Source organism: Stegodyphus dumicola, chromosome 7, assembly GCF_044657685.1.
Source record: "Stegodyphus dumicola isolate Sdum_Otavi_A_Nest chromosome 7, ASM4465768v1".
NCBI lineage: Eukaryota > Metazoa > Arthropoda > Arachnida > Araneae > Eresidae > Stegodyphus > Stegodyphus dumicola.
The window spans coordinates 45,286,449-45,300,406 of record NC_140774.1 but is presented as its reverse complement, the minus strand read 5'-3'; the positions used below and the strand labels follow the sequence as shown (position 1 = coordinate 45,300,406).

General features: G+C 34.8%; 1 protein-coding gene and 1 non-coding gene across 2 annotated transcripts in view; one reads left to right on the top strand and one right to left on the bottom strand.

Moving 5' to 3' along the window:
* LOC118192153 (dual specificity calcium/calmodulin-dependent 3',5'-cyclic nucleotide phosphodiesterase 1-like) overlaps positions 1–13,958 on the top strand; it is a 621,234-nt gene that overhangs the window by 496,085 nt on the left and 111,191 nt on the right. The window contains exon 3 of the mRNA XM_085820151.1: positions 4,085–4,211. Coding sequence (XP_085676277.1) covers positions 4,085–4,211 — 127 coding nt within the window. The remainder of the gene's footprint in view (positions 1–4,084; positions 4,212–13,958) is intronic.
* TRNAA-GGC (transfer RNA alanine (anticodon GGC)) lies at positions 5,823–5,896 on the bottom strand. Its single transcript has one exon. It is a non-coding gene; the product is annotated as a tRNA-Ala (tRNA).

The following is a 13,958-nucleotide window of genomic DNA, read 5'->3' as shown; positions in this document are numbered from 1 at the left end:
TTAAACACGAAACCTAGTTCTCTTGTGATAAAAAATATTCAGTTTTATTTTTAACACGACCCCTGTGGTATATAAATATGTTGTCTTTTCTGCTGAATTTTATTTTGGGGATGAAATGGGAAACTTTAATTAAAGATGTTCTCGATATTTTTTTTTCCTTGAATAGTCTTTCTGATAGGTTTTTCCATTTTTGCATATAAGTGAGCTTGCATATTCTGTAAAGCTAAATTAAACAAGCAGGTACTGTAGTCGTTTGTTTTCACATTTTGTTGTTGATATTTTTATCTTAAATTCTCAAACCCGTAGAAATTTTTAAAAAATGTACCAAGACATTTTTTTTCTTTTGTCGTGGTTTATCCTGCTTCACATATACACATCCAATATGCTCCAAAGGTTCAATTCGATAACTTTTTATTTTATGCCAACATGCTAACACATAAAATTACCTATGCTTACACATAAAAAGTCCTTAGTTTTGTTTAACGAATACTTCGCAATCCGTAATAGCTTTTATGTGCCCCGTTTTGTACATTTGTGGTGCACGGAAAGTTTGTATGTGTTCATATTTTATTTTAAAAAGTCCAAATTATCTTGCTTGATTTAATTAAATTGCTTTGCATTAATTAAATAAGTTAAACAATCAGCAATAACATTTCGGACGGCTGTTAGTAACAAATATTTGATATTGAGAGTCTATGAATGAAAACAGAAGTATGTTATTCAGGGTATTAAAAAATGGTAGCTACAGGCTTTATTTCTTTTATTTAATTCACGGTCACATAAATAAAGCATGCGAAAACTTAGGTCCCTTGTGACCATCCCACGAGATACCACTTAATAAAAATAGGCGAGAGTGAGGGAATGTCTTGACGTAAAATACCGTTTAACAATTATTTGGTTGTTTAATACTGAAGTTAATGAAGCATGATTTAGAAAGATTGTATACCGCAATGGGAATTTAATTACTTGAAATACGATCTTCAGATTATATGCCTGAATTTAGAGAATTAAGTTTACAACCTCTTTATTAAATTATTTTATTTTATCCTTAAATATGGTATTTAAAACCTTTTGCAGACAAAAGTGGAGAATTTTTAAATGAAAATAAAAATTTCTCGTTAAAGGGAACTGAAAGAAGAACGTTTAAAAAAGTTAAAAAGAAGTTTAAGAAGAAAAATAAGAAAATTTACATTCTAGAGTACATGTGTGCATGAAGAATAAATACACGTAACTTTTTTAAGCAGTTGTAGTTGGCTTTTACTTTATGAATAATCTGTGAATTGTTTTCTTCTGAGTGAGGAATGAAATGATAAGAGTTGAAACATTCCGAATTTGCAATTGTGTTTTCTTTCAGTTTACTTACGTCCAATCTTCTAGGTACCCAACATTACAGTTACTTCGACTGTTTATTATCTTTTCCAAGTTAAGAAAAATTAAAATCGATTTATTTAATACTTTTAATTCTAAATTCCATATGTGAAAGTAATATAGACGCTGTGCTTATTAATGACCGCAAAATGGACAACAAATATTGTGTTTTGACTAGAACATAAACGGGTTTCGCGTTTGATTTTAAGCAAATGAAAAATTTCTCAATTTTGTTACTTTAGTGTAATAAAAATAGAAGCAAGATTATACTCTTAATTCTGTATGGCTTACCAAATAAAAATTAACTTCATTGTTTTAGATGAAATATAAATATTTGTGAGTTCAGGCAAATAAAAAATAATTTTACTGTATTATACAATATATTCAATCATATTCATCTCCTATTATTTTTCATTCTCATAATCTCCATGCTTCTCATTTAACGCATGGAGTTGTTTTAAATTTATAACACCATTCCAACGTTTTATAAGGTTTTCTGTCGTACGGAATAGCTGTCATCGTTAAATCCAGATGTTTTTGCTGAAAATGTTCTATATACATTCACATTAACTGTAATCGTGGGTTACAGCCGAAAACATCGCGGCAAAAACAGCGCAGACGATAATGTCGCGGAGAAAACAACGCAAGGCGAAAACGTCGTGCTACAAAACATCGTGGGAGAAAACATCGCAAAGAGAAAAACATCGCAGTTCTAAAACATCATGGTACAAAACATCGTCGTCGAAAATAAAGCGGTTCAAAAACATCGCAGTTTAAAAACATCGTCGTTGAAAATATCGTGGTAAAAAATAAAGTATCTACATATCATCGCATGACGATAACATCGCAGACATGCTTTTTTCAGGCATGCTTTAATAAGTGTAAATGGATATTCCCATAATGATTTGTGAGCGCAAGATGGAAAGAGGGATAATTTTTACTTTCATATTTTTTATTAATTAATACATTTTTGCTGAGAAAATAAAAAGGAAACTTAAGCATAAAAAATTAATGCAACTTATAGCACTTAATAGAATTTTAAACAGACATAGTTAACTAACAAAAGCCATTAATAAAACATTTTTATAAAGTTTTTACTGGTAATATTTCATGAAAAGTATAATCTATAAGTTACATTTAATTTTCTATGCTTAAGTTTCCTTCTTACGTTTTCAGCAAAAATTTATTAGTTAATAAAATATGTGAAAATAAAATTTATCCTTCTTTACACCTTGCGCTCACAAATCATTATGGGAATATCCATTTACAATTATTAAAACCTGAAAAAAGCATGTCTGCGATGTTATCGCCATGCGATGATTTGTAGATACTTTATTTTTTACCACGATATTTTCGACGACGATGTTTTTAAACTGCGATGTTTTTGAACCGCTTTATTTTCTACGACGATGTTTTGTACCACGATGTTTTCTCTTTGCGATGTTTTCTCCCACGATGTTTTGTAGCACGACGTTTTCACCTTGCGTTGTTTTCTCCGCGACGTTTTCGTCCACGATGTTTTTGCCGCGATGTTATCGGCGGACACCGTAATCGTGATATGTATTTTATTTTTGTTCGCACGCACCTGTCATCGTGAATTTAAAAGTTTCAAATAATTCCTCGTTTTCTAGGAAGTCAGGGTTCAAAGTTGGTCGAACATTTTTATGACTACTTCGTATCTAAAAGTATTGTATTGTGCCGAAAATCCTAACTGCTTCGAATTCATCGAAATATTTATTAGCTAAATGAATTATTCTCAATAAACTTATGGTACCTTAGTAATACCGTTTAATTGACGTTTCAGCCGACGATGTGGCAATGTTAACCATGTTCATTTTTACGAGCGTGAACCCTCATGCGTACTCAATCGGACGCTAGTCAAGTGGTGAAAATACAATAAAGATGAAGCTTTAAAAGAAGATGCTAACATCGACTTTCATTTAGCTGTGACTAGTTTATCGTCATGTATCACAATGTTCCGCATAGATCCCGAGATTGTATCAACGTAAGCGGTACACATTTCGCGCACGAGTACATGGGTAATCATCTTTATTGAGTATTATCTGAAGACATAGCTCAAATTCATGGAGTGCAGGAACGGATTTTCTACGAAAATCGTTAATAATTGTAATCCCATAGCATATTTTACATAACTACTGACACTGGATGTTCTTTGTACACCGGCCTGAGAAAGTCCCAGACGAAAACAATACAAAATTTTCAGGTTTTGAAATTCGTGTAACAAAGTTTGACGGCCTTTTTTGGCAATTTTCGCCAATCCTTAATAAAACAGAACTAGTGTTATGTGATCATCTTACGAAATTCATTGCTTGGCATTTTTCCAAGTTATAAAAAATGGTGTTTTGTAGCAGTTTAACATGACACTGACTTTTGACGGTGATGATTTTACAGCAGCAGAGGTATATATTATAGATTCCAAGTACAACGCTGCGGTCTGGTGCCCATAATTGAAATTAAAAAAATTACCCAAAATGTTTTTTTTTTCGTTGTTTGCTTTGATATAAATCGTAAATGCACTGAAATACAAATCGTTATCTTTTTTTTTTTTACTTTTGTTTACGCTATACTTCTAATCCAAAACATTTCTGATTTAAAATACTCGACTTATATCGAAGAGTTTAAATAAATTGACTTAAAAATCTTATGCAAGAACAACCTTCTAAAAATGCGATTTGCTTTCTGTATTTCCCTACAGGAGGTTCAGTCCTCGTTCGCAAAACTAAGGATTCATCCCAGAAGTCCCCCACAAACGACTCAGGAGAAGGAGAAGATGAACTTCCACCAGTGGACACATTGGAAGCCTGCGGCAAAGCTGCCGAAAAGTAAGCTAAGTGATTTCAATATGCCTTAAGTTTTAATGTTTTGAAAAGAAATTTGATTAGATCAAAAACCGAAATTTGATCAAAAATCACCAATTAAAATATTAGTGCTATTTTAGAAACACTGTCTTATGCATTTATTGTACAATTATAACATTTCTTATGAAATCTAGATAGGAACATAAGGTACAGTATGAAACGCATTTTAATATCGTAGAAAGAGAGAAACTTGGCTACCTTTGGAAGCTTAGTTTGTGGACATATTAGGATTTTTGGAAGGAGGTTTGTTGAAATATTCACAGTACCTTAGCTAGAAACGTCAGTATTCAGTCTAGTCCTCAAAAAGGGAACAGGGTTTAATTATGTGGCTTATAATGACATTCAGAACCTATATTAATGTAGAAAAAACAGACAGTTTCCAAGCTGAGATGAAATAACATGTAAAGTTTAGTATGATAGGAATCTGCAGCAAATGCGTAGATGATAGCAATAAGGTTTTATTAAAACTTGGGAAGAATGCTTTTAATTCCGTACATAACCTCACTTAAGGCTGACTGGGAAAGACCTTAGTCGACTGGCCCAAATTTGAGACACATAATAGTCCATATTATTCCTTGTTTCGGGCACCACTGTAACAAAATAAGTTTTAAGTGGTCTTTGAAATTTACAAAACCTAACTACGCGTAAGAAAACGCTACAGTTTGGATCTCAACAATTAACATCTACTCAAAATGTAATTTATCATCAAACATGCCTTAAGATTCTAGTCTTACACGAAGCAGTGCCTATTCGCAAAGTGACAAGCTGTACGTGTAGGCAGCCAATGTTAATTTTAACTCCCATATGGCTGCGACCTATTTTCTAAATTTATACTAAACTGCTGCCACTCATATTTGCATAATCTCTGGAATGAGCGAGACCTTGACAAAATGAGGCAATCGAAAAGATGTAAGCTAAAATCAAATTGGTTTAAGAAATACAGATATAACAAATGCCATATATTAAGTAGCTACTAATCTAATATTAATGCTGAAGAGAATATAATTGTATAGCTTAGGGAATACTACTTCTGGAGACCTAAAACACCAGAAGCTTCTTTAGTAAGATATATATCATAACATATGGATTACCCTAGGAATATTTATTAACAGTTCCGATATCATTTGCCTTGACAACCACGAAGATGTTGCATCATTATTATCATCTTCAAAGAAACATGAATAAAAACTGAAATGTAATTTGAAAGGTCAAACGTTTCTGGAACTGACATAATCGGATCAATTGCTGAGGGACACATTACTATTTTTGTAGAGACATTAGGTTAATTGGAAGCAGAAAAGATGAAAAGTATGCAACTGCCTTCACTGGGAATCGAACCACGGACCTCTGAAATAAAGGTTCAGTGTGCAGAACCACTACACCACGAAGGCTCGCTAGGGAAGTGGGAGAAATACCTTATGTACTCCCCTTTGTAAAGGACGACTAGGGTTTTAGGGGACCTAGTCGCCAAGTCCTGGGTGCGGAGAATCATCATCCACATCCCTTTTTTTGTTCGGGCGCCACTTGTAGAGACATTAGGATTTTTTGGAAGCAAGAAAGATGAAAAATTAACAACGCCTTCGCCGGGAATCGAACCACGGACCTCTGGAATGCCGGCCCAGCGTGCAGAACCACTACACCACGAAGGCACGATAGGGAAAGGGGGAGATAATCCCCTTTTTTTTAAAAGGGCGACTGGGGTTTTAGAGGACCCAATCGCCAAATTCTGGGTGTGTAGATTCATCATCTACAACCCTTTTAGTTCTGGCGCCACTGTAGAGACATTAGGTTAAGTGAAAAAGCCGTAGAGATGAAAAATTAGCAATCGCCTTCGCCAGTAATCGAACCACATACCTCTGAAATACCGGCTCAGTGTGCAGAACCACTACACCACGAAGGCTCGCTAGGGAAGTGGGAGAAATACCTTATATTTTCAATTTTTGATATTTGATTGATGTCAGACGGAGGCCGCAGGTTTCACTCCTAGTTTGATAAAGCCTTCTAATTTCATTTATCGTTCTCAGTAATTAAAAACTTCAACCGACCGTAAAATGAATTTCTGAATTATACTTAAACTTGGGGATCTGCAAATATCAAAAACTGTAGATTCTGCCTTTAATATAAAATGAACTGACTATTCAATCTGTGCTGCATAATCTCACGTTTCAATACATTGTCCCGCTTCAAAAATATAACCGGAAACACGTCTCATATTCTGTAACCTTTCCCAGATTTTGTAAATGTAGTTGATATGAATTTTGTTAGTGCCTCTTTATACGATTATGGATATATTTTTTCGAAGTCAAAAAAATATTTAATTATCATATAAGCTTCATATAGATTCTAGATGCACGTTTTAGGGATCGCACAAGATATACAAAAGACTGGTTTGTGAATAATTTTCTCGATTGCTATGCTGGCTGCATATTTGGAAATTTGTAGGGTTTATATTTATTTTGACTAACATTTATTTTAAGTTTAAACTATCTTTCCTGTTAAGCCTTACTTTCCCCTGGAATCGCCAATGCCAGAGTATGTAAATTTTAGTAGAACGCGCAAGGATTCAAATTATCAGCGGAAGTATTCAGAGTTAAATAGAAGGGAAACGAGTTCGAGTGTGCGCTTTCTTGCTTCACGAGTGTGGAGGTGGCTAGTTAGAAATTGAAGAACCACGCGTTTCGGCCTGTGTGCTTGCCTCGGCAAATTGTTAATCTTTCAACGTAATATTCAGAGTTTGCTGAATTATCAGCGGTATTTTAGAACGCGGTGAGGTTAGTTACGTTTAGAGAGCCTCGAAGTTAGTCACTTGTTAGTATCTCTTTTTAGTTTCTTATTTTTATTTTACCGCCGGGTCGGCGTAGTTTGTGAGCGTCAAGAGCACGCATTTGTAACTTTTAAAGTTGAATAAAAGGGATTTAAACCCTTCTCAAGATTTTGGTCTATTTCCAGTTCTCAGCAGTCATCACTTTGTTGCGTGCAGGTTGGAAGCGCGCAACTTTACATTGGCGCCCGAACACTTGTCGAACTGAAATGGCCGAAAATTGGATGGAAGCGGCGGGACAACAACAAGAAATGGCAAGCCAATTGGAAGGATTTGGATACCTGGTCCAGACGTTGAGAGCGTCAATCAAGCCAAACGTCAATTTCGACGGAAAAAATTCGGTGGCGATATTTCTAGAAAGCCTCGACAATCACTTTCAGCTCTACCCTGTGCCTGAAAGACAAAAAGTTGCCATCGCCACATCTGCACTAAGAGGACAGGCCGCGCTATGGTGGAAGAATATAGGCAAATTTTTATTAGGGGAATTCAGAGGCCAAACATATACATTTGAAAATTTCAAAAAATCGTTATTAAAGGCCTTCCCCATAGTGAAAGATCGAGCAAGGCTAGAAGCCGAACTATATAATTTCTATCAACGGAATATAGAAGAGTTGACGGACTTTATTCTGAGAAAAATTAAGCTGACGGATATGCTGTATGGGAAGAAACCCGACGCGGAGATTATTGAAATAATCTTACAAAGATTGTTACCTGCTGTTCAAGACTACTTCGAAATTAGAAACCCAAGCACATTGCAGGAGCTCTTCGAATTGGCGGTCAAGTTTCAAAATCGCAGAATAGCGGAAAAAGCTAGAGGGGCATCGTATTCTCAAAGTATCCGAAGGCAATCTTCAAATGAGCAGACCAGAAATGCAAACCGCTCTTATGGGGGAAAGAGCTATCAAGCTAACTCATTGAAGCTCGAAGGTCAAGGCCCAAAAAGGAAATTTGAAAACAACCGTCCGCGTACCCAGAAGGCAGAAGTTGAAAGGAAAGCTTTAAACGAATAGAGGGGCCTGTGAAAGCGAGGGTCCAGACCCCGGAAGTTTTGAAAAAACCCTCAAAAAGACACTTAAATACGGTCATCGTAAAGAACTCACATCTACCAATTATACAAGTCCTGGTTGGCGATGTACCAGTAGAAGCCCTCATCAATACAGGAGCAGAAGGTAATTTTATGAGTGATACATTTTTCAAGAAGAATTTTTATAGGTTACGATTATTTAAAAACAAAAACACAGAAATTATAGCGGCGCAAGGAAAAACCTGTCAATGCATCGGGAAATTATCATTAAACATACAGGTAAAAGATGAAAGCCTCAAAGTATTAATTTTTGTAGTAAAACATTTGCAAAATCCACTTATTTTAGGTATGGAGTTTTTAAGGGCCGCGAGGGCCAAATTGAATTTTCAGGACAGTTCTATTGTGCTGGAGATGGACCAGAGGGTGGTGGAACCAGTGGAACAACCGCAAGTTGACCTTAGCCATTTGAATGACCATGAAAGTCAAGCCATCCAGCAAGTGGTGAGTACTTTTTCAAACTTGTTTTCAGAACGGCCTGGCAGCTGTCAAATAGTTACGCATCAGATACAGTTAACTGCCGACAAACCCTGTAGGACTAAACCTTATCGCTATGATAAACAGAAAGTCCTAATTATAGAAGAACATATTCAGGAAATGTTAAAGAACAAAATAATAACGCCCATAAATAGTGAGTACGCGAGTCCAGTCGTACTATGTAGGAAAAAGAACGAGTTTCCTCCTTCGGATAAAAGGGCTTGGAGGTTTGCTATCGATTACAGAAAACTGAATAGTATTACTAAATTCCCAGTTTACCCTTTGCCGGTTATAGAGGAAATTATTAGAAAGATTAAATCTACTAGATACATGACTACTTTGGACTTAACGTCTGGCTACTATCAAATAGCTATGAGACCCGAAGACATACATAAAACCGCGTTTATACCGTTTTCTGCCCGCTAAACACATGCCACCGCTAAAAGGGAAGACTCGCGCGCGTATTCCCCGCACGTCTGTTGCGCATCACACTGCATCTGTATCAGACATTCGAGCTTTCGGTTGGCATCAGAGTGAGACAGCAAACTGTAAAAAACCGATCATAGGAGGACAGTTCTGTGTGAAATGCCCTGTAGCGACCAAACCACTCACTCCAAATCTGCTCCATCTATGACTTCGGGATATCAAGCTAGAACTTACTGGAGAGCGGATTGAAGGTCTATTGTGTTCTCAGAGACAGCCATCTTGTCTTGGGCCGTGTTTGGGTTAGAAGGAGGCCATTTGAATGCTTGGAAAGAAACTGTCTGCGACATAGACACATTGAACCTACACCAATAATTATAGTGACAAGAGAAATTTCGTATGATAGTAGCATTTTTGTCGTTATTCCACACACCTTGACAAAACATTTATACATCAGATTGCTTATTGCATCGATTATACTGCCTTTCTTGAACAATATTCTAGGAGCATTTTCCAACAAGTTAACACTCATCCCTATAAAACTGCTATCCCAATATACAGAGTGTCGACATGTCGCCTTGGCCTGAGAGATTACCCGATATCTTTCCCCATCGAAAGCGTACTGGACATGATTGGTCGACAAATCAATCATCATCCACAATCAGCAGGTACCATTCTTAATTTGAGTAGACAAGTGCAACCGGCATGACCCTCCATCCCTCAAAATGATATACGGCACTATACACAAAGCTGTGCGTTTGCATGCTTTTAATCAACATCATAGGAAATAAAGCGGTTGTTAATATGCTAAAGTTTCACATTTAAAATGTCTCTTATCACGCATACTTTAACATATGGTCTTGAAACAGTAATCAAATAAATATGTTACTTAGATGAAAGCTTTGCTTACATTTCATTCCTCTAAATGTATTGCTTCTTGGTAATGGGATTTCATTTTCCATCAGTGTATACACCTCACTTGGTTAATGTCTAGAATATCCTTTTGTGTTTTTAATATTCCATGAAAATGAAATAAATGGCTCATAGAGATTTTGCAGTTTTATCTTTCATCACAATAGTTGCGTGTTTTATAATAAAATTTATTATCTTCGTGTACTGAATCAGGAAACAGCGAGCTGCGAAATTTCTACTTAATTCAATAATATGCTGTGACCAAAAGATGAATTCCAAGTTCAGTTAAAGCTCATTCATCAGAACTAACTTGATTGAATCTTTTTCAGAAACTGAATATCAGGATTATTTTCATTAAAATAGAGATGGGATGTTCGAATTCCTTGAAGTTTGAAAAATCCGAAAATTTGAATTTTTGAACTTTTTTCCGTCATTCTAATTCTAACTTGAAATATTTTTAACTCAAAACTTTGACTTTTATTGTCCTCCAGTAGAACATTCCATTTAATATTGTTCCAATTTCAATAATATCTAGGTCACCAATATCATGTGGCGCCCCTGAATATTGCACTGTCTCTATATTCATTCAGTGTTATATACTATATTATTTATATTATAGCTAGAGTCTGGAAGTTTCTAACAATTGATGTCATGGAATATAAATATTGTATCATGCACATGATTGCAGCCGTCTACTAATTGAAATACTTAGCCATGGAGGTAGTCACGAGTCATTAATATTTCAGAAAGTATTCCCTATTCCCTATTACAATTGCTTTACTATAAAAAGATTCTGAGTAAATATAAATTCTTTTCACTGCATCTTAAATATTTAAAAAAATACACAGAAACAAATCTTTACTTTTTAAATTGAAAAAGCTTTTTGAATTCACTTTTAATTTCAGTTAAAAGTGAAGATTTGATTTTTAACAGATGATAGGAGATATTTTTATTTAAGAGGATATGATATTTTTGTTTAAGACGGAAAATGAAGTATTGGTTTCATTGTTCTTTAATGCGTAATTCAGCAAAGTTCGTTTCGTGTATGATGGTTATTTCAATTGAATTATGAGTAATTCAATTACATTCAACATTAAATAAGTGTCTCGATTAAAAAATAAAATTCAGTTTCAGATTTTTAGTTTATATATACTTATCCTGCGATATATGAGTTAATATTTCTTCATATTGAAAGTGTTCATTTTTGTCGATTCCAACATTTTACACCTCACAGCTATATTTACATCCCCTTTGCATTTATAAATTGGAATCTAATCGCAAGTTCTCAAATTCGAATATTTATTGTTTTCAGTTCGCATAATTAGCAGCCTGGCAAAAAAGAAAATATTGCTAATTGAATGAAATATTTGTTGCTGAGCTCAATACGCAGGTGATTCGTTGAAATAACTGCCCAGTGATGTCTTGAATTACTCTTTTCTTCATTAATCCAGTGCACAATTCTCATCTTGGCGGCGTTAATTTACAATAAAATAATTCGTTGCAAATTTTTCCCGGCTACTTAACTTTATTACTTCGAACAGCTCATTTTGAATATATTTTATGTTATATATCTTAAATTGTAGGTGGAGTAATTCTTTACCAATAAGTAATTGGTTTGGTTAAAATTGTATCTAGTTTAAAACTAAAACCTGTATCTACAAATTTGATTAAAACGTTTTTTAGTCTTATATTTTTAATATTTCTATTTGTTATGTATAATGTTATATAGACCTTTCTGAACCTTTAACTGAAACTCTTTTTAAAATTAACATGAAAATTTCAGATTGAACTTTTTAAGAGTGTTTCTGTAAAAAAACATTTGGGCAAAGATACTTGTTTTCGAACTTAATGATTCAGTCCATGTCTAGCGAAAATAATATCTTACGTCTTGAGTTTCTGACTATACAAGTGTTAGTATATGCTAGTCAAGAATACAACTAAATACTTCCGTGTTCCTTTAATTTACTTTCTTTCCACCGATGGCGATTCAGCCAAACTACTAGGGCAATTAGCATATCAGGCATATAGCCCCGCTGACATAATTAACTTGGTCCACATAACACACTATGGTGCATATTGTGCTCAAGACGAGTGCTGCGAGCGGTGCAAACAAATGCTGGGCGAGATGATAGTGAAATGATGAAAGAAAGGTGCATGTGACTTCTCCAACAAAACATTCCGAAAATGTGGATGATGTTAATTTAATCACTTAAAACATTCCAAAGTGTATCTTCTACATGAATGTTAGCAGAAAATGTGCCAAACATGAATGAAATTGAGGAATTCTAAAAGAACAACATGCGTGGAAAGTGCATGGTAAGGATACCACACACTAAGTGAAAAGTCCTGATGACGGCAGTTTTTGAACGGAGATACGTTGCGGTTACCTGATAGTGAATATTGACTAATGGAAAAGTCATTTTGCAGGCAGTAAGTGTATGGCACAACACGCAAACAGTTATCGATAGTCATACAAGTAAATTTAAAAACAGAAAAATATGTTGTAAAAGCTAAATTATAATAAACTTTGGTAATATGCAATATTTTACATGGTTCTATTAAGCAATACTTGTTTTAAATACTTTTCACTATTACAGTACATACAAGTACAATAAAGGGATAGTGTATATACAGGTACAGATGAAATCAATGCAAGTATTTATCCATTGAAATTATGACGCAAATTTATTTACTTTTTGAGGTTATAAGGTATTTCTCCCGCCTTCTTAGCATGGCTTCGAAGTGTAGTGGTCTGCACGCTGGGTGCGTATTCCAGAGATGCGTGGTTCGCTTCCTTCCCGGCGAAGGCGTTGCTCATTTTTAACATCTCCCGCTTTCAAAAAATACTTAATGTCTCTACAAGGTTATGCAACAATTTACACAGATGAACACTGCAGTTACAATATGCAAATAGTACTATAGGTTTCATGCATAAAACACTGCAGATTCAAACGACTAGATTACGCACCATTACCACTTACTTACGTAAGAGAACTGAAGCTAGTGGGCTAAAAGTGTGCCTGTATTTTTACACATAAATTTGCACAATACGCTAAAGTACAGAATGAAGAAATTATATACAATAGCTCGATACAGATGAAGGCATGTTTCGAGCTAAGTGTTTTTCTCACAGCGATATATGAAATTTGGCCTAGTTTTAGCAACACATGAGTACGTATTATTTGGGAAACTGTCCAATAAGTATGCGTTCAATGAACTTATGTCCATATGTATTTGTTTTCAAACGGAAACGATATTTTCCGCAGTCACATCGTAGACGTCAGAATGTTGGACACAATGGCCGACTAGTGATATGAAATAATGAGAAAGATTCACTAACTACTGCAATCATATGAGCCAACCAGCCATCAAAGATCTAAATCTCTGTTTGGCATTTCTCGCATTAAAAACAGTATTAAGGCCATTTCGCGCATTAAAGACATATTTCATCATGAGCATCAGTTTTTGATCAACAGCCGCGAGTTGTTTACACAGAAACGCTATTTGCTCCCAGACTGCTTCTGGTTGTTAGAATTCTCGTCCCTCTAGTCCCACCACATTCACTTGATGTCTCGACAGTCGACTTCAGTCTGCATCCCGAAAGTCGCATTATCGGTAGTTAGTACTCTGTTACTTCTTCTATAATAAAACCTTTCAAAAAATGAGTTTCCGGTGTGCTTCAAAAACATATACAAAGATTTCTAAACTTCTTCACCGAACTTACGAGTTTTAATATGTAATTTCAAAAATTTCACAATTTTTGTCTAATTGTTAAATTATTACGCTTTATAATTGTAAACTTTATTAGCATTTATTAAATATTAATTAAATATTAATCATTTGTTCTTGGTATATGAGATTTAGACATTTTTACTACGTGAGTGTAATAAAGGAATATAATGCACAAAGGAATTTCTTTGAATGTTTTGCTTTAAAATTTAGAGAAATGTACTATAAATATAAAAATTAATTTTAACTTCCATCACACAAGGAAAAC